Genomic DNA, 23,657 nt, shown 5'->3' with positions numbered 1-23,657 from the left:
CACACACACACACACACACACACACACACACACACACACACACACGGTTTTCTTCTACACATTCTGTGACTGGTACTTACAGGCCTCTATCTGGACCCTAAATGGGACCTATAGAATAAACTTCAAAAAGGATCACTGGCAAGAATCAAAGAGGCAGACCAATGTAAGATATCTGTTACAAATTCAGTGCCTGATAGTAGGCCAGCACAGAGTAGTACATAGGGGAAACACAAAAGAGATGACTTAAATCAAGAACCAAGATCCTAAAAGGGAGAGATCAATGTGGAATCAGGTCAACACAGTCATTCTCCTAGAAGCCTCAATAGCTAAGGCATTACTCTGAAGGCTGTATATTTAGCACATACATGAAAGAGAAAAGCGTACCCGTACAGGACACATCAGAAGCAAATGCACCAACTACCACTGGCACGGAGCAGCGGGAGATGGGGAGGAAGGAGGCCAGAACAAAGAGAACACTACACTGGCAGACACTTTTAACACAGAAGCCTGTGGTTAATGGCTGAAAAATCCTGGTTCCGCCAAGACATGACTGGGAGAAACTGTCCAAGCCTATTGCCTCTTTAAGTCTCAGACTTCTATTTGTTAGCTGAGAATAAGAGTACTGAGGAATAAATAAGATCATGAAGACGAGAGCTTATTATTAAGGAGCCCATAAATGTTCTCTGCCATGACTACATTGTCACTGGGTAGGAAAAAACTACAAGTGCAAGTGAGAAAATACTGCCAGTGATTACCAGTGGCTGCAGATACACACTGTTTTGGCTCGTTTTTTTGCTTAACTGTATTTTACAACTGTGGGGGGAAAAAAAGCATGGGGAAGAGAAAAAAAAAAAAAACAAGCAGAAAAGAAAATCCACAGGTCTTTTTTAAAAGCTTTAATTCATTTTTGTTCTGATCTCCCAACTTCATTTTCTTCAGGTAGAGGAAATGATGTAGAGAACAGCACTGTCCAAAAAAGAACTCTCCAATGAGAAAAATGTTCTATATCCGCACTCTGCAACACGGGAGGCACTGCATTTTTTTTTTAATTGAAGTACAGTTGACATACAATCTTGTATTAGTTTCAGGTGTACAACATAGTGACTCAACAACATCATATATACATTATGCTGTGCTCACCACTCTCAGTCACCATATTACTATACAACGTCACTGCAATACTACTGACTATATTCCCTATGCTGTACAGAACTGAATTTTTTCATTTACTTAATACTGTATTGGACAGTGCAGGTTTAGAAGGCATCTTTATCTTCTTAACCAACTTTAGGCCCCTTGAAGTACTCTATCTCCCACACAAACCTAAGCTGTATGATACAGAGGTAACTGAGACGAATGTGTGATTATGATGTTTAAGAACTAAAACAAGTACTCCGTCTCAAGATAATTAAAACAGTATTTACCTTTTGTATGTACTCCTAATCTGTAAGATCCAAATGTAAAAATTTTTCCTCCAACATTTTCAATTACAGATTGTGGAAGATTCTGTTTAAAGAAACAAAAAAAAAAATGGGTATTTTGTCAGGGGAGTACAAAGGAAATTACTGCAAACAGCACTATATATGAAAAAAGAAAAAAAAAACAAAAAACTCCAAGTAAGAATTCAGTGCACATTTATGGAGGCAAAACAAACTCTATAAGCTCTACAAAATACCAGGCCTTCATATATCAACCAATTTTGAAATTCAGGCAATTTCCAACTTTTAATGAGCATTCTTTAGTGACCCAAACCACTTTAGAATTTTGCCACATTTCTGGAAACTGCTATAAAAGATGACTGAGAGTGTGTAATTCCATAGGAGCCGTGTTAGAAGCAGATTTTTACTCATTTTTATTCATGACTAAGATGTTGCACCCATCATGAATGTTAGAATATTTAAAAAAACACATATTCTGACTGCTTAGAAGATTACATTCAATGATCATATTGAATACCCCATAGTACATCACAGTATAATTTTACCATATCAAAAGTGACTTTAAGGCCAATATGGCTACATAATAGTTCAGATTCTCAAAAGGTTTTGGTGGGATGATTGAACAGAAAACTTACTGACAGTTTCTTAGAGGAGAAACATCCAGAAAAAGGAAAGGAAAGCATTTAAAAATCATCTTCCTGACCCTGGTACTCATCTTCCTGACCCACGGTACTCACTATGGTGAGTATTTAATGCCACTGGAAGTAAGGATAATACATGCCCAAACAAAAAACAATTTTAACGTGTGCCAGGTCAATGTTTCTCTTCACTTTCTAATTCCTCAGTAAAGTCTGACTCACTACCAAACCCCAAATCATTCCTCACCTCCCCCAAATAACATAAACAGTGTTACTTCATACTCCAAAACCCTAACAATCAATCATAAAGATTCAGGGACTCCCTTGTTTTTTAAGGACACTTTTAATCATCACCTACAGAAAACAGACGATCTGTATGTAAAATATTACATTTTTTTGTCCTCCTATATTTTGAAAACTAAAAACCTCACATGCAAAGATGGCCTGGTTATTTAAATTAACCCAGTAAGATGCTGCTGAAATAGGTCTACAAAGGGAGTTAGGAAGAAGCTACCTGAGAACACTGACTTCCTAGTAAAACATGAGTCTTCTGGACGAGCAAGCTCTAAAGAACTGTCCAATATAGTAGCCATCAGCTTCACTTCACTATTAAGCACTTGAAAACACAGCTAGCTTGGCTGAGGAACTGAATATTTAATTCTACTTCATTTAAACTGAAATACCCACACGTGGCTAGTGGCTACTGTATTAGTACACATTTAGACATTAACATGTTTATAGCTATTTCAATCATCGTTACCCATGGGGCGCCTGGGTGGCTCAGTTGGGGGAGCATCTGACTTCAGCTCAGGTCATGGTCTCACAGCTTGTGAGTTCGAGCCCTGCGTTGGGCTCTGTGCTGACAGCTCGGAGCCTGCTTCAGATTCTGTGCCTCCCCCTCTCTCTGCCCCAACCCACTCCCATTCTGTCTCTGTCTCTCTCAAAAATAAATAAACAGGGGCGCCTGGGTGGCGCAGTCGGTTAAGCGTCCGACTTCAGCCAGGTCACGATCTCGCGGTCCGTGAGTTCGAGCCCCGCGTCAGGCTCTGGGCTGATGGCTCAGGGCCTGGAGCCTGTTTCCGATTCTGTGTCTCCCTCTCTCTCTGACCCTCCCCCGTTCATGCTCTGTCTCTCTCTGTCCCAAAAATAAATAAAAACGTTGAAAAAAAAATTTTTTAATAAATAAACATTAAAAATAATAATAATAATAATTTAAAAAATAATAATTGTTACCCAGAAATGAAGAATGACGATTCCTTAATTCGGGGCACAGAAAAGTATTTTAAGTTGCAAGTCTTTTTTTTTTTTTTTTAAGTCTTAGGATATAGACAGCAAACAAGACAACTGAAGTAAAATTAAAATTTTATATAATTCCCCCCCTCCCGAAAGACTAAAAATGATTTGGAACTATATATTAAATCACTGTTTCTCAACCAGGGATGATTCTGCTCCTCAAGGAACATATGGCAACATCTGGAAATATTTTGGGTCATAATTTGGAGAGATGGGGGGGAGGGAGGACAGGGGCGGTGTTATCTAGTAAAAATGGGGCCAGGGATAGATAGCAACCTTAAAAAAGAACTATCTGATCCAAAAATACCAACAGCGTCAACATCAAGAAATCCTATATCAAGTCTTAAAACTGAGGAAGAAATTCTCTCTACAAAAGGCAAACACAAAAGATCAAAATTTATGAAGCCTAACCTCAGTCCCATTCTCTAACCAACTTAATACTTGCAGTTAAGCTATACAGAAAAGGACACCAATAAATTTGAACAGGAATGAGCATTAATTTCATTAACCCAAACAAAATTTCTACCCTCAGAAAAACCAGCAGGAAGAACTATATCAAGAATTATTGGTTAAAGAAACTTACGAGGAGGCACTTGAGGAAGTAGATGAAACAAAACTATCAATGAAGCAATATGCATTTTTCACATCAAATAAATCTAAGTCCTGGCTTTGTCTACTTGGCTGCGGTTTTAAACATCTAAGACAATGCCATTAAAACATAGCTATTTCCCTCAGAAGGTTAAGGAAACACGAAGTTCGATAAAGGAGGAAAAAATACTTAAGTTTGGACATCTTCTGCTCAGCTCAAAAAGAACTTCCTTTTAAAAATCTCCTTCGTGGGGTGTCACCTGGGTGGCTCAGTCGGTTAAGCGTCCGCCTTCGGCTCAGGTCACGAATTCACGGTTTGTGAGTTTGAGCCCCTCATCGGGCTCTGTGCTGACAGCTCGGAGCCTGGAGCCTGCTTCCAATTCTGTGTCTCTCTCCACCCCTCCCCTGCTCACACTGTCTGTCTCCCTCTCTCAAAAGTAAATATTTTAAAAAAAGTTTTTTGATGAAAAAAAAAAATCTCATTCGTATCAGGAATTCTATCAATGAGAAACATGTACTACACGGAATCTCCTATTTACAATACTCTCAGTGCTGAAGTTTTAATCAGTTACTTGAAATATATACACATGGTTTCAAGAAAACAATATTATAAACTTGACCAAAACCAAGACTTTCTTCTATGTTAACATCTCTCTCAGGTTTTCTTTACCCTTGGTTCTCTTTCCATCAATTTTACAGTTGTTATACATTAAATATGCATTTTGTACTGCCCTGGGAAAATTACCACTATCTATGCGATTTTTTTTTTTTAATAATCTTTACCCCCAATGTGGGGCTCAGACTCACAACCCTGAGATCAAGAGTCACACACTTCACTGACTAAGCCAGCCAGGCACCCCTATGCAACTTGTAAAAATGGGTCAAATGAATTCCCCACACAACTCTGAGAATATATTTATTTCCTTTACCAGAAGCCCCATCATGGATACAACAACCATATATATATGTATATATATATGATTTTTCATAATGAAGTTTTAGGAATTCAGAGAATGTTATAAAAAACTAAACATACTCAGTTTGAGAGTATACTATCCGAAAACCTAAAAACTGTTCGTTGCTGTAGGATTGCTTAAAAGGTAACAAGATTCTCAAATACTTAATATACATTTTTAAAGCACCTCTTCAGGGAAACATCTATTATTTCTGTGAAGCATAAGTAACTACGGAGTTTCAGTTTTAAATATGGCAACCAGACAGTACTTATAAGTCACTGAATCCAGTTGTTTTCCCAGCTTTCAAAATAACTAGAAACAAAATATCAAACCAATGGTCTAAAACAAACTCTGCAGTGAAGACTAAGTCCACTCTAGGAAGAACGGGGTTACTTAAGACTACCGCTGTGTTCAGCTGGCAAATTATTTCACATACGAATACGTCACCTTACCTTGCTTTCACTGATTTCTCGTATCCACTCTTTTACCAGGTTATTTAATTTGCCCAAAATTAAAATCCTGTTGAAAAGAGCAAATATCAATCAAGTATCAAGTTGTTTCATTACTAACTCAAATGAGAATCGGTGCTCAATAGGCGGCTCCCCAGACTGTAACCAGTTTTTAAGTTCCAAAAAGTAAGCACATGGTGGGGAACGACATGCAGGCAGGCAACGTCACACTGGCCAAGACGTTCGTTCAGCTGAGTCAGCCACTCCCCTTCTGACAAATCTGTACTGTAATAACCCAAAAGCATCAAAATTCAAAATTAAGGGAATAAAATTCTATGTAGAAAGAAAAGGTTTTGCTAAGTATTGCTGCTGTCTGAAAAAGATAAATTTCAGAGGAGAATTCTGGCTTTCTGAGTAGGTTAAGGCCTCAAAACTAGTTTATTACAGTAATAAAAAAATTATACACGAAAAGAAACACACGCGGGCGGGTGAGTTCACCTGCGCTGCAGTTCCTCTTCCTCTTCAAACACCCCAAAGGGCTTCAGAGTCTCGATGAGTTTCTGTGTAAGGAGGCAGTCAGTCTCCTTGGGGGCTGCTAAGCTGATAGGAGAGGTAATGCCATAGTGCTTCTGTGGCGGCTGTGTTTGTTGTGATCCCTGCGTTGTAACTGGACTGCAAACAAAATTGGATATGATTACTGCCAAAGAAGTTCTACAATTTGAAACAAATCACTTGACTAGAACCGCTTTCGTAAAACGCATTGCTAAACATAGATGGTTCCCTGCCCACCTGAAAAGCTTCCTCTCAAAGACATCTCACCACAGAAAGTAACCAACCAAAAGCAAGTGAGCAAAAAAGAAAACTTTATTTCTCTTCCCACTCCAAAGAGTTTAACTTTGCCACTACCTAAGTATCTAAATAACCTGGAAAAATCCAGATCAAACATACTGGTAGAGAAAATACAATCTGGAATATAGTGAATTTCTGAAAAAAATTTTACTTCGGGAAAAGGAGCCAAAATCTGTTATACAGTTATTTCTAAAGCAACGATTAACAAGCTACAAAAACACCATTTAACCAATACGAGAGACTCCCCACAAACAGAACTTAGTACTTGGCTCACAATGAATAAAAATCAGAAAATACAGGGCAAATAACAAACATAACTTGTGGAGTGGGAGGCACTATATTCACACTAAACCTTACACATCTGTGATAAGAGGCTCACACTTCCACAGTGATGCTAGTCTAAAAGTTTTTTCCATTTTAAGAGGAATTCCCAATTTTTACAATCAGTAGGACTTTAATATAACTGGTTTTTTAAAAAAAAGGCATGGCATGCTTGAAATGCTTTCAGAAATTAATTCGACTCCAGTAATTTTTCAATGAAACCAGTGGTTATTCTTTTTGTTAAAATAATTCTAAGTCAATGGACAACAGCTCTAAAGGTAAGTAACACAATTATTATTTAAAAACTAACAAGTCCAGGGGCGCCTGGGTGGCGCAGTCGGTTAAGCGTCCGACTTCAGCCAGGTCACGATCTCGCGGTCCGGGAGTTCGAGCCCCGCGTCGGGCTCTGGGCTGATGGCTCAGAGCCTGGAGCCTGTTTCCGATTCTGTGTCTCCCTCTCTCTCTGCCCCTCCCCCATTCATGCTCTGTCTCTCTCTGTCCCAAAAATAAATAAACGTTGAAAAAAAAAATTAAAAAAAAATAAAATAAAAACTAACAAGTCCAGGGCGCCTGGGTGCCTCAGTCAGTTAAGTGCTGACTTCAGACCGCCAAGTGTCCGACTTCGGCTCAGGTCATGATCTCACAGTTCGTGGGTTTGGGCCCTCCCCCGACCCCTCCATCAGGCTCCGTGCTGGCAGTAAGGAGCCTGCTTGGGATTCCCTCTCTCCCACTCTCTCTGCTCCTCCCCAGCTTGCATGTAAGAGCTCGCTCACTTTCAAAATAAATAAATAAACCTTAGGGGGAAAAAAATCGAATAACATACAAAATGAGGAAAGGGCTAAGGAAAGAACATAACATCTGGATCAATTATTTTTCCAAACTCTGTTCACTAAAAAATTAAGTGTTCGTTTTACACACATACACACCTCTCCTTTTCTTTCCAAGTTCTAAATATGTATTTTTTAAATTGAAATTCAAAAAAAACCTGAAGTTCAAAAAAGAAAAATTGAAGTACTATACTTAAGCAGCAACATGCCAAATGCAAGAGTCCCATGCAGGAAGCTCCGTTATGCGTTTAATACTTGTCCACTGGGTTCTGGTTTATACTGTGAACGCTGGGCTGTGTTCTATACTTTGTCTTCTGATACCAACACAGACCTAAGGATGCCAGGACAGCCATCCTGATTGTTTCTAAGTTAGCCATTGGTCTGTGTATCATCTAGTCAATGTTTCCTGGTCCAGTTATGCACTGTCTCAATTTTAACTCAGGTTTTATAGTAACATTTACTAAATAAGTATGTCAGATATAATACCTGTTAGAGCAATTAATTCATGTCAGATCCTTCTCCCTACTCCTGTAACCTAAACTGCAGACCTATGCAAAAGCCATGTTAATTCACAGAGCTGGGGATTCACCTGAGTACCAAGCACGAATACCTTACATTAATGTTCTATTTTCCAAATTTATGTAGCATCTCATATGATTAAAATATACAAAATTAACCCAATAAATGCATTCATCACGTCCTGGTTAGTGCATGTTTTTGTCAATAAACAAATTGTTATCATCAGATTCCACAAAACTGACAACAAAAAGGTAGCCCTCAAAACTGTGTAACCATTTGAGAATTCTCCTTCACACACTACTCTGATTTCCAGTAAATTACATATTAAATGAAAAAACAGCACACTTAACCACATATCCCAAAGAGATTATATATATTCACTCTCATATTTTTCTTGCTTCCTAGGAGTTTCTCCAAGCAAACTAGCACCCTTCATGACGACCCCAGGATCAAAAATACTTTTATAAACGATTTTAGAAGGGAAGTAAAAATAATACAAAAACAGGGAGGGGACAAAACATAAGAGACTCTTAAATATAGAACACAAACAGGGTTGATGGAGGGGTTGTAGGTGGGGGGATGGGCTAAATGCACAAGGGGCATTAAGGAAGACACTTGTAGGGATGAGCACTGGGTGTTATACATAGAGGATGAATCACTGGAATCTACTCCTGAAATCATTATTGCACTATATGCTAACTCACTTGGATGTAAATTAAAAAAATAAAATAAAAATAGAAATTAAAAAAAAAAAAAAGATTTTAAGATGAGTAGAGCCAGAAATGAAAATAAGTATAAAGTTCATTTTAGCTAGACTTGATTCAAGTAAGGAGAGATTTCGCGTCAAGTCTGAACGGAATTCATGTTTCCAAAACTTCAGGTAATAAGCCTCTACTGTATTGTTTTTTGTTTTGAGCAAGTAATAGGTTTCTTGCATTCATTCCTGTCTGAAGGGGTGAAATCCATTACCAGCTGAGTTTGGGATCATCAACAAACTATGAGTACCCATTCTCTGTGAGGTTAAGGCTCACTATCTTTCCCATGTTTTTCTTTCTTAATATTAAGGTTTTTCATTCTCATACAAAAAAAACAATGCTTGGAAAGGCCCTGTCTACATCAACAATATCAACAGAACATTAGGATATAGACTCATATTTCTAAATTCACATCAAGTTTGCTCACCCTAATTTGAAAAAAAATGCTGATTTCTATATTAGTTTCCACATTAACATTTTGATAGGGAAACATATCAGATGCCAATTATAACTTTTTATTTACTCTATTCAAAATATAGTCGCATCATCTAAAATAAAATCACATTTATTTATCCCATCTAATTCAGGAAAAAACATATATATCTATACATGTATACATATAGAACATAATACTAATTCAAGAACACGTAAATAAAAATAAATCACAACCAAATAAAAGGAAAAGAAGAAATATATGTTATGAAAGTTACAAGACACCTGTGCCTCCAATAAAAATGACTTAATCTTAGCTTAAGTAGCTAGACTAGGGAGTTCCAGGCTGCCATATGCTTTGAATGTCCAAAATGTCCCATGCAGAAACATTAGCCATGACTGTACTGTAAATGGAGAAAGTCGAGTTTGCCATTCAATTTTAAATTAGAAATCAAGTAGACTGATAAAACAACTTAAAGGATCCTTTATTTGCTGTTCTGTTTCTAACAAAACAAAAATACACACTCTCCTGGAACAATTCACCGGACAGCTACCAATCCCCAGAACACAAAGCTCTTCCTCCCATTCTCGAACACATTAGACATCTGCCCATTATCTATCACTTTCTAGAGACATTTTTGCCAGTACTTAATTTTCTTCAGACATTATTCTATTTTAAAAATAAAATTCTAGGGGTGCAACTCAGTTAAGCATCCGACTCTTGATTTCGGTTCAGGTCATGATCTCACAGTTCACAGGATGGAGCCCCACATCAGGTCTGCACCAACAGGTGGAGCCTGCTTTGGGGGATCCTCTCTCTCCTCTCTCTGCCCCTCCCCTGCATATGCCTGAGCGCGTGCGTGCTCTCGCTCTCAAACTAAATAAAATTTAAAAAATAAAAATTCTACAATTATGAAAACAAAGAGGAAAAAAACCACATTAGATACAGAGCCACAGTATTTGTGATTCATTAATATTTCTTTCAGGTTGTTACTATCAAGAACACTTATGCTTTTCCTAAAGAGCAGTTTATTTTCATCTCAGGAACGTGATTTATCTTTACCTTTAGGACACACTGAATTCTGAGAGTGAAACTGGTGGCCATTCAGCAAGTTCTCTACAATGAGCCAAGTATCACTGTTTGTAAGAAGTTTATCCTAATTTCTTGCTGTTTTAGATCTCTATCCTTACTTTACCTTTTTACCCAATCTTTTTTTTTTTTTAATGTTTATTTATTTTTGAGAGACAGAGAGAGACAGCCCAAGCAGGAGAGGGGCAGAGAGAGGGAGACACAGAATCTGAAGGAGGCTCCAAGCTCTCAGAGCCGAACATGGAGCTCGAACTCACGAACCATGAGATCATGACCCCAGGCACCCCGCTTTTCACCCAATCTTTAATGCAAACATCTTGCTGGTTTTTCACATGTAACTAAAGCATTCCGTCTTAATTCTTTCTGGATCGGAGCAAGGTATAAATTCATACTTGTATATGTACTTACAGTACATTTACAAATTTTGACCCCTCTCAAAATCACAAAAGACAACAAAACATTACTTCCCCTACCCCGCTTGTTTTGGTGAGCACCAGAGCGGCACACTGAGGGTGTGGGGGAGCACAGCGGTAAGAATGTTCACAATTTTTTTCTCCCTTAGGACATGGGATATTTCCTTCACAATAGTTAAAATCTTTTCATCAAGGCAAAGCTTACACAGGACACACGCCCACCTTTCCTTTTGACTTTGTTTTGTTCTAACATTCTGTGTAACAATTCCACTCCAACTATTCTCGTTCTGACTCTTGGCACCTTGTCCTGCCCCTTTCTCCCTTGCCATGCCAGTCCACCATCCACACTATTACCAAGCATATCTTCCTAAAACACAGCTTCCTTAAAAACCTCTAGGACTTCAGACAATAGAATCCCAGACAACAGAATCCAAAACTCTGTCTACAAAGTCTGCTCTCAACTCAGAAGCAATCTGATAAATAGAAATAAAAAGCAGGGCTGATTTCACAGCTACTAGTTACAGATCACTCGTTTCACTTCTGCCACTAGTTACATTACCAGTAAGCTGGACCTCTCTTCTCTACATTGGATGGCAAACTAGAAATTTAAAAACCATAACACACCTACAACACTAAAGAACGGTTTCCAAGCATAGGAAGTTTTAAACCAATACTCAAAAGTCCATCCTTTCCCAATGCTAGGCTATCCAAGACAGGGTTCTAATTAGAATATTTAGGTACTTAGAAAGAATATCAACATTTTTGTGAAACTAGCATAGGACTGTAGGTTGCTTATTTCAGCTATATATTTATTTCTAAAGTTTAGACATCTGACTTAATCAGTACACACTGAAATATCAACAACCACTAGGGTACATGATTGTAAAGCTAACTCAAATAGTGTAAGTATATAGTATAGTATGATTTGTTAACTTGTTTTGTGCCCATATATCCGAAGTCTGACCAATCTTTGTACAAATCATACGAATAACCATTTCAAGTCAGTGAGGAAAGTATGGAATATTCAAATGGGTTCGGTGACTCATTGTAAAATGTATATTTCAGATGCCATTATTTCAAAATATTGAAAAATTAGAGATACTTCAAAGTTAAAAAAATTAAGAACACTATTTTCAGAGCCATGCTTAAGATACACAAAACTCAAAAATACACAAAAAGATTTACCTACGTAAAAATATTCTAGCTTTTATATAACAAAAATGTATCATAAAGTTAAAACAATTAAGTGAGGAAAATACATGCAACCGGAGTCATAATACATAAAGAGTTTTTTTTTTTTTAAATCAACTAAAAAGTTTCACTGCAAATCAGGCAAGTAAATCAGGACAAACATTTTTCTGTCAGACTGCAGAAAAACAACGATATACATCTGGTAAAAATGAAAGACTTATTACAAACCTACAATATTGGTAATGTTGTAAGAAAATGAGCACTCCTCACAATCACAGAGGAAGTGAACATCATCTTAAAAAGCAATATGACAATGTTCATTAAAATAAAAGATGCATGTATCAACTTTAAAAGTTTGTATCCAGGGGCGCCTGGGTGGCTCAGTCGGTTAAGCGCCCGACTTCGGCTCAGGTCATGATCTCGCGGTCCGTGAGTTCAAGCCCCGCGTCGGGCTCTGTGCTGACAGCTCGGAGCCTGGAGCCTGCTTCGGATTCTGTGTCCCCCTCTCTCTCTGGCCCTCCCCCGTTCATGCTCTGTCTCTCTCTGTCTCAAAAATAAATAAACATTAAAAAATAATAATAATAAATAAAAATAAATAAAAAAATAAAAAAAAGTTTGTATCCAGCAACTTCACCTTTAGGAATACTAGGGATACCAGGACACAAGACTCAAAGAAAAGGCCCTGAAATTGTGAGACACGTTCTCTTTAACTCACAACACAGTTTTAGTATATGAAATAGAACATAAAAATCCAAATTTCCACCCACTTTAGGATAGGGGTACAATGGATTATAAGACAGGCCAAATAGGGGTCCAAACTCCTGTACAGCAACAGTAAACTTGAAATGAACAGTGTCTATCCCAGGGTTATACCCTATGGAGGGGGGGGAATGCTTGGTATCTAAATACCTCCTTGACCCCACAGCTTCCGGAATTTGACCTTCCTCATAGGAATAATACAAAAAGATATCCAAGGCTGTTCGGTGGAGCACTGTATACAATGCACTAACTGGAAACCACCTAAATATCTATTAACATAATATAGGACTGATTAATTGCACTACATTCTTACAATGTAATACAACGCCATATAAAAAGAAAAAGGTGATTATTACACGTAGTAGCATGCAAAAATGGTCACACTATATCAGGTGAAATAAACTGTGGAATATAATTATGATAATAGGATTTATTGAAACCTCAATATATTCCAGGTAGCGGGGCAAGCACTTTACAATATTCCCAATTGTTCCTAGCAACTCTACTGTATCTGTCTCCATATTACAGAGGAAGAAAGTAGGGGCGCCCAGGTGGCTTAGTTGGTTAAGTGTCAGACTCTTGATTTTGGCACAGGTCCTGACCTCAACGATTCAATTCGTGTGACAGTTGGGCTCAGCACTGACAATGAGCTTGCTTGGGATTCTCTCTCTCCCTCTCTCTGCCCCTTCCCTGCTCATGGTCGGTCTCTCTCTTTCTCTTTCTCTCTCTCTCTCTCTCTCTCTCAAAATACATAAACATAAAAGAAAGGAAAGAAGAAACAAACAAATACACCGACTTACCTAAATTCACTGGGCCAGGATAAGAAAGAACCCAGGCATTTAACTATAATTGTAACCTTTATGCTGAGTTGTCTTTCTACATCTTTCACAAAACACAGTTTTATATATTGAAAAATTTATTATGTCTATAAACGCATAAAAACACACCAAAAAGAACTAAGATAGAATTTCACTTTGCACTTTCTAAAGGTTTCAGCACTGTGAAATTATTTTTAAAAACAAATTTAAGGGGCGCCTGGGTGGCGCAGTCGGTTAAGCGTCCGACTTCAGCCAGGTCACGATCTCGCGGTCCGTGAGTTCGAGCCCCGCGTCGGGCTCTGGGCTGATGGCTCAGAGCCTGGAGCCTGCTTCCGATTCTGTGTCTCCCTCTCTCTCTGACCCTCCCCTGTTCATGCTCTGTCTCTCTCTGTCCCAAAAATAAATAAACGTTGAAAAAAAAATTTTTTTTTAAAAATAAAAATAAAATAAAATAAAAATAAATAAATAAAAACAAATTTAATGATGTCCTACAAAAGGCAAAATCATCTAATTCTACTATTCACCATAAAATTAAGTTAGTGATAGTAAGAAGGCCAAAATCATCCCCTAAAATTTTTCCTGGCAGCAAGGAACACCAAGCAAATGTTTAATTGAAAACAATCATTAGCATTTTGATTATTAGATTTTTAAAATCAGTTTATGCTAATCAAAGCACATTATTTTAAAGTGAAATAAACAAAGTTTCAAAAAACGGATTTTTCATAGGGCATGTGGGTGCCTCAGTCAGTTAGTCGGACTTTGGTTCCAGTCATGATCTCGGGGTTCAATGGTTCACACCCCTACATCCGGCTCTGTGCTGACAGCTCGGAGCCTGGAGCCTGCTTTGGATTCTGTGTCTCCCTCTCTCGCTGCCCCTCTCCCACTGTGCTTCATCTCTCTCTCAAAAATAAATAACATTTTAAAAAATGGATTTTTCAGTGCAATACTGTGATTAGAAATAGTAAATACAAAGAAAATTATGCTCCATTTTCTTCCTCCAGAAAACTGCTAAAGCATTCAAGTTTATAAAACTTTGTATCAATCCAGTTTTTCTAAAATCTTCTTTTTCTCATTTACCTTAATTTTGCCAGAAAGCATAGTATTTATTAGGCTGAATTTACTGAATTCCTAAATATGTTATGAAATACAACACTAAAATCAGGAATATAAAAATTGTCTCTGCTCTGGGTGACAATCTCAAATTTGGTCTGGGATCCTTAAAAAACAAGTGCAAAGTAAAAGCTTAAAATAAATACTACAGAAACAAAGAATCGAAGCTATGCCAAAGAAAATCGTTAAGGAGGTGTGTGCACTCTGAATGACTTTGATGGGGTGGGGGGAGGCAGTCTAGGCAGATGACGAACACAGAAAAGGAAAGGACAAGTCACCAATGGTGTTTTCCCAAATGGTTAATGTGTAATGACTGCATCCCAATTTAAACAAAGCTCATACTACTGATGAATCCCTGCTTCCTCATACTGAGCATGTGGAATATGTTGTGGCGTATGGTACCAACAAAGTCAACTGCCTCCAAATCCAAAGCTACTAGCCAATAGAAAACACTAGCATTTCTTCCTAGTTTTAGTTATTTGAGCTAAAATCGAAAGCTTAACTTGTTTAATAGTCTTCTTTGGAAGCAATCGGTAAATCACGAAAACTTACTCAACGTAACATTTCACCACAGTGTGATTTGCTGTAAAGAGGCTTTAGCCTTAAACATAACAAAATGTGCCCATCCGGATTACACAGGAAGAAAAGGACACCAGACAGAAAAGGAATAAGGGATCTTTCTAAAATGTCTCAATGTGCACTCAATATTAATCCTTAGCAGAAATATTACAATTACTTTCACAAGAAGTCTAATGTGGAATGCTTTTTTTTAATTTAATTTAATTTTTTTTTTTTTTTTTTTTTAGAGAGAGAGACGGAGAGAAAGAGAGAGCATGGGAGAGGCAGAGACACAAAATCCGAAGCAGGCTCCAGGCTCTGAGCTGTCAGCACAGAGCCCGACACGGGGCTCCAACTCATGAACCATGAGATCATGATCTGAGTCAAAATTGGATGCTTAACCGACTAAGCCACCCAGGCGCCCCTAACATTGAATGTTTTGATTTTAGTAGTAGCTTAGTCAAGCATACAGACAAGACAATGTACTTGATCACTAAGAAATTATACTAAGAATCACTAATTTATCTGCCATGTGTTCTTTGTTAAGCGGTACCAAACATATCTAGAACTTCTTGTTATGTTCTTAAAATATGTATTCCAAGTGAATCAGCCAATATTTAGTAAGTACAGGGTCCAGTAAGTTCATGCTCAAGGGACTAAATTATGATGAATCCCAAAGGCAAACTTTGGAAATGCAAGGCTGATTATGCAGGTACTTGTTACTCAATTATAATAGCCAAGTTATTCTTCCTTCCTAAGGGCACCTCCAACTGCCTTCTTGCCCCCTCTCCCAACAGAAAGGAGAAGTAAAAAAAAAAATAGCCAGACCTGGGGCACCTGCATGGCTCAGTCGGTTGAGCATCCAAGTTTGGCTCAGGTCACGATCTCACAGTTTTTGAGTTTGAGCCCTACGTCAGGCTCTGTGCTGACAGCTCAGAGCCTGGAGCCTGCTTCAGATTCTGTCTCCCCCTCTCTCTGCCCCTCCCATGCTCACATTCCATCTCCTCTCTCTCTCTCTCTCTCTCTCTCTCTCTCTCTCAAAAATAAATATTAAAAAAAATGTTTTTTTTTAAATAGCCAGACCACAGTACTCATGCATCAGTTTTCCAAGTACAACTTGAAAATGAAGACAATGTAAATATAACAGAATTTGAAAAAGTAGAAAGATGTATTAGAAAAGAATAGTCAAAAATATACTGTTGGGGCGCCTGTGTGGCTCAGTTGGTTAAACTTCTGACTCTTGATCTCAGCTCAGGTCATGGTCTCCCGGTTGGAGGGATGGAGCCCTGCACTGTGCTCTACGCCAACAGCACAGGGCCTGCTTGGGATTCTCTCTCTCTCAAAATAAATAAACTTAAACGTATATATACATATATGTTCACATATATAATCATAGTTTTATAGTACATACTATATAATATATAGTATTATAACAGTATTATAACACACATAGGTACTTATATATAGAAGTGTGTGTGTGTGTGTATGTGTACAGTCATAGCATAAAACATTAACTGCAGGAAATACAAAATGTTTTTGATGACCAAAATGACAGGAATACTATTCTTAACCCATAAACTGTAAAAGCCATCATAAAATGCCAGAGCTGATTTCTGGACAAAGTATAAATGGAATATAAATTTGAAAGATAATTCTGTGACAGAAGAGGAAGAAAATAAAGCTACCTAGCAAAATCCCTACACTTTTTCCTTTCCCAAATCCTTAAATTTCCACAATTGAGAATGTTATATAATTCTGAAGACCTACAATTCAAGGATTAAAAAGTAACACCTAGAAAGTCAGCTAAGCATCCCAATTCGGGCAAGTTAAGATCTCACAGTTCATGGGTTCGAGCCCTGTGTCAGGCTCTGGGCTGACAGCTCAGAGCCTTGAGCCTTCTTCAGATTCTGTGTCTCCTTCTCTCTCTCTGTCCCTCCCCTGCTCATGCTCTGTGTGCCTCAAAAATAAACAAACATAAAAAAAAATAAGTAACACTTTCCACAGAAGGCAGTCGTCACAAAATAGGAGCCTGTAGAGTGGTAAAGCTGTACGTAGCTTTAAATAAATAACACTAAAAATACATACTAAGATCTTAGGTTCTGTAGTATATTACAGTTTATGTATAATACACAAATACAACAAATACATGTCGGCAGTAAAAAAAATTTGAGGTTCAAATATTCTACACGCAAGAAATATGATCTTGAAAATTAACTCTACTTAAGACATCTGAATAGATCCCAACTGAGCTGATCAAACAGTTTCTGAGGAGATGGTATAGTACCAGAATGAGAACAGAACACGGAACCCAAAGCTGAATTAAGTCCCAATTTACAATGTAAGCACCCTTAAGACCCTGGATAAGTAACTACTTCAAGCCTCAATTTATAGGGAATTAATACCTCCTGTAACGTTGCTGTTCTGTGAATCATAAACTGAGAATGTGCAATTATTTAAAAGCTACCGAATAATCAGAACAATGAACATACAGAATAAAAAACATGCCTCCCACCCCATCAAAATGGGAAATAGCTAGGAATCCAAATGGCTTCATTCTGGCCAGAAGACTTTCACCTCTGGAGGTGGGAATGATCAGGGAAGAGGAATTGATTTACTCAATTCTCACACCTTATCTCCTAACTTCCCCATCAAAAAGCATGAATTGAAAACAGGCCTAAGGTAAAATACCACATTTCAAAACCACAGTCAACATTTATTAGGCAGCAAGCAATTTATTAGAAAAATCTCTAAATCCTAAAATCTGAAAACCAAACTCTCTCCAAGTTAGAAGTTATCTTCCCTAGGGGTGCCTGGGTGGCTCAGCCGGTTAAGTGTCCAACTTCAGCTCAGGTCATAATCTCATGGTTCACGGGCTGGAACCCTGCATCGGGCTCTGCGCTGACAGCTTGGATCCTGGAGCCTGCTTCAGATTGTGTGTCTCCCTCTCTCTGCCCCACCCCCGCTCACACTCTCTGGGTCTCTCAAAAATAAACATTAAAAAAAAAATTTTTTTTAAGTTATCTTCCCTAAAGGTTATCTATGCATTGTTTCCCAGGACAACAAAAAAGTCTTTAAACCACTGTGTCCATCCCTCCAGACTGCCCAAAAGCCACCCAGAGATGCTACAATGGCACCGCCATTGGAAACAGCAGACGAGAAGCTATTAGCTGTTGCTGTACAGCAGCAATTTGTAAGTTCTCAAACTTTCTGGTTACAGACTTCTTTTATAAGTCTTAAGATTTACTGAGGACCCCAAAGAACTTTCGCTTATATGGATTATGTCTACCAATATTTACTGCACTGGAATTATAACTGGGATATGTTTTTTAATGTTTATTTAAGTAGCAAGAAACCTATTACACATTAACATAGTTGTTTAAAACTGTTCTCCAAAACAAAAAATTTAGTGAGACAATCCCACTATTTTATATTTTTGCAAGACTCTTTAATTCTGGCCCAATCAAAGACAGCTGGATTCGCCTATCTGCTTCTTCATTTAATCCCTTTGATAGGTTGTTCTGGTAACACACCTATGAAGAAAACCTGGCATCACACCATCCTCACTGGAGAAGAGTATTTTAACAGCTTTTTTAAATAATTGTGGATATTCTTCTTTGATACTACACCAAAACTCCACAAGTGGTAACTTACGAAAGATTACGGTATGAAAGCTCAAACTATTATCAATAAACCACCTGTACTCTAATGTATTAAAATCCATGAGTCTAGGGGTGCCTGGCTGGCTCGGTCCGTGCAGTGTGCCACTCTTGATCTCAGGGTTGTGAGTTCGAGCGCTCTGTTGGGTGTAGAGATTACTTAAAAATAAAATCTTAACAAAAAAAATGCATCGGTCTACCCTGTCCTTTGAATGAACTTTTTACCAATGTACAATTTTATTACAACAAAATTCTGCAGATCTTCCAAACGTCGACACGTTATTACACAAAATTAAAAAAACTATCGTTAATATCACCACCAATCTAGTCAGAAACATTTTTTTTAATTTGGGGGAAACTGTCAAGCTCATGATGACACAAACAAGATTTCCAAAATTCTAGCTTTTGTCACAAAGTTCAAATTTATCATTTGGCCACCAAAGCTGTCAGCTGTTTTCCTTAAAGGGACAGGATCACTTCACGGTCAAGTTAAACGTCAAAACCCATGGTTCATCATCTGTTTTTTCAGATAAAAGAGCTCTGTGAGGAAAAACACTAGTGCAGTTCACAAATCGATCATACGTGTGCAACTTTTTAGTATACATGTGTACTTCCTCTGTTACCACGGCATATATAAGACATAAACTTGAGTCAAGATTAAAATGAACGTGTTTTAGCGTTTCATCAAGAAATTTTGAAATGTACGTGTGTGATGAAGAAATGTAAGAACTCCTAGTACAATACGGTGCCTCTCTCTGCTTTGATTTTTCCTAAGGCACGAACAACATTCCCCACTAGAGCTTTCGCACCGTCAGTGCAAATGTCAACAGAGTAAGACACATAACGTTCCAGCACCATTATGAAAATAATTTGAATCTTACGTACTCCCTGAAAGGATCTCAGAGACACCCCTTCCCCCAGCTCCCACTGTGAGAATCGCTGGCACTACCATCCACCAGGCGGCCCCCGATCGACCCGTTAGAACTTCATGGAACTTTTTGACAGCCCCCAATAGGTGGGAGAAAAGCTATGGTCTCCCCCAAATCCTGTTAAATATCTCCTCCAGTAACTTCAACAACATTCTCTAAATGTTTTATGAAGGCTAGGCCACTGACAATGGTTACTCTCCTCAAAATCTTTTTATTGTAAGTGTGACAGCCAGAACTGAGCTCATGCAAATAATGATCTGCCCATCACAGGGTAGGGCAGAAATCAAAATATAGTTTCCAGAAGGGCATTATATTCTATTAATGCAATGGAAGAACCTTGCCAGGGTACATATGCAACATCTAGAGACATTTTCGGTTGTCACTAGTGGAGAGATGGGGGGTGGGGCTCCCGAAATCCAGCAGGTTGAAGCCAGGGATGCTGTTAAACACCTTACAACAGGGACGCCTGGGTGGTTCAGTCAGTTGAGCATCCTATTTCGGCTCAAGTCATGATCTCATGGTTCATCAGTTTGAGCCCCGCGAAGGGCTCTGTGCTGACAGCTCAGAGCCTGGAGCCTGCTTCGGATTCTTCGACTCCTTCTCTCTCTGCCCATCCCCCACTTGTGGCTCTGTCTCTCAAAAAGTTATTGTAAAAAAAAAAAAAAAAAAATTGGGGGGGCACCTGGGTGGTTCAGTCAGTTGAGCGTCCGACTTCAGCTCAGGTCATGATCTCACAGTTCGTGATTTTGAGCCCCGTATAGGGCTCTGTGCTGACAGCTCAGAGCCTGGGAGATTCTGTGTCTCCCTCTCCCTGCTCCTCCCCCACTCACATTCTCTCTCTCTCTCTCTCTCTCTCTCTCTCAAAAATGAATAAAAACATTTAAAAATAAATAAATACGCAGACACCTTACAACACACAAGACAGACCCCTCCAAAGAATTATCTGGCCATAAATGTCAACAATACCTACCAGAGAAACACTGTATTGATGGATCCTAAGATTACCAAAATTTCTGGAAGCTTCATCACCATGGCTTTTTTTTTTTTTAATTTATTTATTTGTTTTGAGAGAGAGAGAGAGAGAGAGAGAGAGAGCGAACAAGTGCACTCAAGCAGGGGAGGGGCAGAGAGAGAAGAATCCCAAGCAAGCTCTGCTCTGTCAGACCAGAGCCCTAACATCCAGGAACCATGAGATCATGACCTGAGCCGAAGTCGGACGCTTAACCGACTCAGCCACCCAGGTGCCCCATCACCATGACTCTTAACTTGGACCAGCCTTTCAAAGTTACACATGCTATTACATATGCTTTTTAGACAAAACAGGAACACTTGTTCACAATGCTTTATAACGAACTTCAATACTCTTTGATTTAACCCATTCTGACAACTCACGTAAGGTCTATACACACTCCCACCCACCCAAATTTAACAGGACAGGCATCCCTAAACTGCAAGTGGAAATCAAACAAGATCTAGTCTGAAATCACAATTCACAGCTTCAAAGAAATGAAATGAAAGACAGTGTGTGACACCAGAACATGAAAAACAAAGAAAGCCAATCAATGTGGAAAAAGGCGTATTTAACTAAGCAGTCTGGTCTTTCTGTTGTTTACTTAAATGTATACTACGCTTATGGTTAAAAATGAAAGGGACAGCTAATGAAAAGCTGGCCGTATTGTTAGCATTTCAAAAAACACACTGGGAAGCTAATCATCCATGTATGAATCTGCTGCCTTAACTCTGTCTTCCATTTTATACATTTGAACTTACTTCCAAAAACATTTTTGCTCTGAGGTCTTTAAAGAAAACGTACACCTCCCTTCCTCAAAGAATGCTGGGAAAAAGTAGGTGTAAAAGTATTTTTATTTTCTAAAGAGAAAGACACAACTATGTTATTTCTAATTAAAACCTTTCAAGGCATACATTTCCTATCACTGACCAATTTGTAACACTGCCATGATTATCATAAAGTTGCTTTTCAAGCACAGCAATAAGACGTGAGCTAACACAAAGAAGTCACATGGCATCACTAAAAACATTTAATTGCTGATCTGGAAAATACCACAAAAATCAGTGCTCCTAGTGCCTCTTTCCACCATTTCATTAAAAGGATGAATGAATCAATTAACAGGGATCTTGCAGGTTCTAAGATTTTAGGTCTGCATATTTAATTAAAACTAGCAAATATTCTCATTACAGAAATGTTGACAGGTCCTTTAAAAATGACAGGAGCGGGTGAGAAGGAGCATGAAATTCTTTTTAAAAATACTGTATAAAAAGCAATAGACGTCTTAAAGCCTGTGTCAAAGTTAGGGCCTCGGCTGTAGAGAGACACACACGCACACAAGTACACAGACCTATAAACTTGTAAAACTGTAATCAGTGATGTTTGCGAAAAAGAAATGGTCTTTACTTAAAAAATAAATAAATAAAATAAACCTATGGTGCTGTATTAGGTGTCTAGAAATCAGAAGACCTTTATTTTGCATTTAAGTAAAACTTCCAGTGTCAATTACATGCTTCATTTGGGGACCACAAAGAAGAAAATTCAGTCTAGTCTCAGAGGAGCACTCTCACACTTGAACCTTCATAAATGGAAGAAATGCAGTCTCACTATTTAGGCCTCGACACTGCTGTATATACGCAGAATGGAAAAACAAACAAAACACAACACAACAACTGTAAGCGACTTCCGACCCCAACAATGAGCTCGCAGATTACATCTCATTCTTTGAAAGAGAAAGAAAATAGAAACTTTTTTAAAACGCCCGACAAGGGAAGCAAGGGAGAAGACGCAGCCCTCGAGAGACCAGAAAGGCGGGGATGGACTGGCTTTAAGTCCACAATGAGAAAAATTTCAAGCACCACTAGAGACGGGAGGGAGAAGGCAAGCAGAATGAATCCGACTGCCCTATCAAAACAAAACAGAGCAACACCTAACAAAACGCGCTGCGGAGGACACACACCCTGGCGAGTGCCCCTTCGCCGAGTGGGGGAAAGCCTGGGGGCGGGGGGAGGGGGGGGTCCAAACACAGAGCAAGCAAGGCTCGACGCTCGAAACTGCGCTTTTAGCTAGTGCTCGTGCAAGCTGGGACGTGGAAGTGGGTTAACTCTGGCGCACGATTTGGGCATCCTGGAAACGGGAGGAAGAGAGGGACGCGGCGGAGGCAGACCAGGAAGAGAGCATCGAAACGAGCCTGGGAGACGCCGAGAGCGAACCTGAACCCCGTGTGCCGACCCCGCGACCAGCAGGGCCTTCCTTCCCCGCCGCCAGGCATTGGCTTTTTTGTTTTGTTTTGTTTTGTTTTGTTTCTCTTTTCCTTTTTTCGGACGGGGCGGAGAAGCGGGCGCAGTAAGCTTCGGGTTCCCCCGGCCGTTCCGGAAGGGGAAGGCCCCCGGCCCGACGGCCGCGGAGCCAGGAAGGGGTGGGGGGAAGCGGGAACCGAGCACTAGGGGAAGTGCGGCGGCGAGCGGGTGAGGAAACAGGAAGAGCCCCGTTCCCGCCTGCCTCCCGCCCCCCTCCCCGGGCCGAGGGCCCGGCTCTCGCGCCACCCCCTCCCCCTCCCCCCCCGACGCCCCCAAGGCCCCGCCGGCGTGCTAGAGAAAACAGAATACAAATCACTCACAACGGCATCGTCTCCTGCGCCGGCACCGCCCAGTCACTTCCCCCCCGCAACCGCCGCCGCTGCCGCCCTGGGCATGATCCACTGAGGCGGGAGGGAGGGGGGGGCCTGCCTCAGCCCTGGGTCCAACCCCACTCCCGCACCGCTCCCGCCGCTTTAAGCGCTTCTCCTCCTTCCCCTTCGTCCTAACATGGCGCCCGAGCGCTACCACAGCAACGTTCTAGAACTGCTGACGCCGCCACGCACGCCGTGCGCGCGCCTGCGCCGAGGCCGCCCGGCCCCGCGCAGCCTCACGGGAACTGTAGTTCGTGAGGCGGCCGGCGGGCCGGCAATTTCCGCCCCGGGGCCGCCGCGCTTCCGCGGCGAGGGTCGGGGGTCTGGTGGGAGCGGTGCGGGAGGCTCCCGGCCGCGGGCCGTTCCTCGAGCGAGGACGCCGGAGGGCAC

General features: G+C 39.9%; 1 protein-coding gene across 8 annotated transcripts in view; it reads right to left on the bottom strand.

The window, feature by feature from the left end:
- The window catches only part of PAPOLA (poly(A) polymerase alpha), a 62,122-nt gene extending 38,694 nt beyond the window's left edge, over positions 1 to 23,428 (bottom strand). For 2 of the 8 annotated variants that reach the window (XM_040478187.1, XM_040478190.1), the window contains exons 1-4: positions 22,810 to 22,935; positions 5,862 to 6,035; positions 5,367 to 5,433; positions 1,425 to 1,506 (exon numbers count right to left, since the gene is read on the bottom strand). In XM_040478187.1, the coding sequence (XP_040334121.1) occupies positions 1,425 to 1,506; positions 5,367 to 5,433; positions 5,862 to 6,035; positions 22,810 to 22,868 (382 nt within the window). In that variant the 5' untranslated portion in view covers positions 22,869 to 22,935. Of the gene's footprint in view, positions 1 to 1,424; positions 1,507 to 5,366; positions 5,434 to 5,861; positions 6,036 to 22,809; positions 22,937 to 23,216 lie in introns of those variants that run through there. The other 6 variants (XM_040478186.1, XM_040478189.1, XM_040478185.1 and 3 more) reach the window with 5 other exon arrangements.
- Positions 23,429 to 23,657: the final 229 nt, after the last annotated feature.

The sequence above is a fragment of the Herpailurus yagouaroundi genome, unplaced genomic scaffold (assembly GCF_014898765.1).
Source record: "Herpailurus yagouaroundi ecotype Mexico unplaced genomic scaffold, PumYag 141, whole genome shotgun sequence".
NCBI classification, from domain to species: domain Eukaryota; kingdom Metazoa; phylum Chordata; class Mammalia; order Carnivora; family Felidae; genus Herpailurus; species Herpailurus yagouaroundi.
This window is presented reverse-complemented; position numbering and strand designations above follow the sequence as displayed.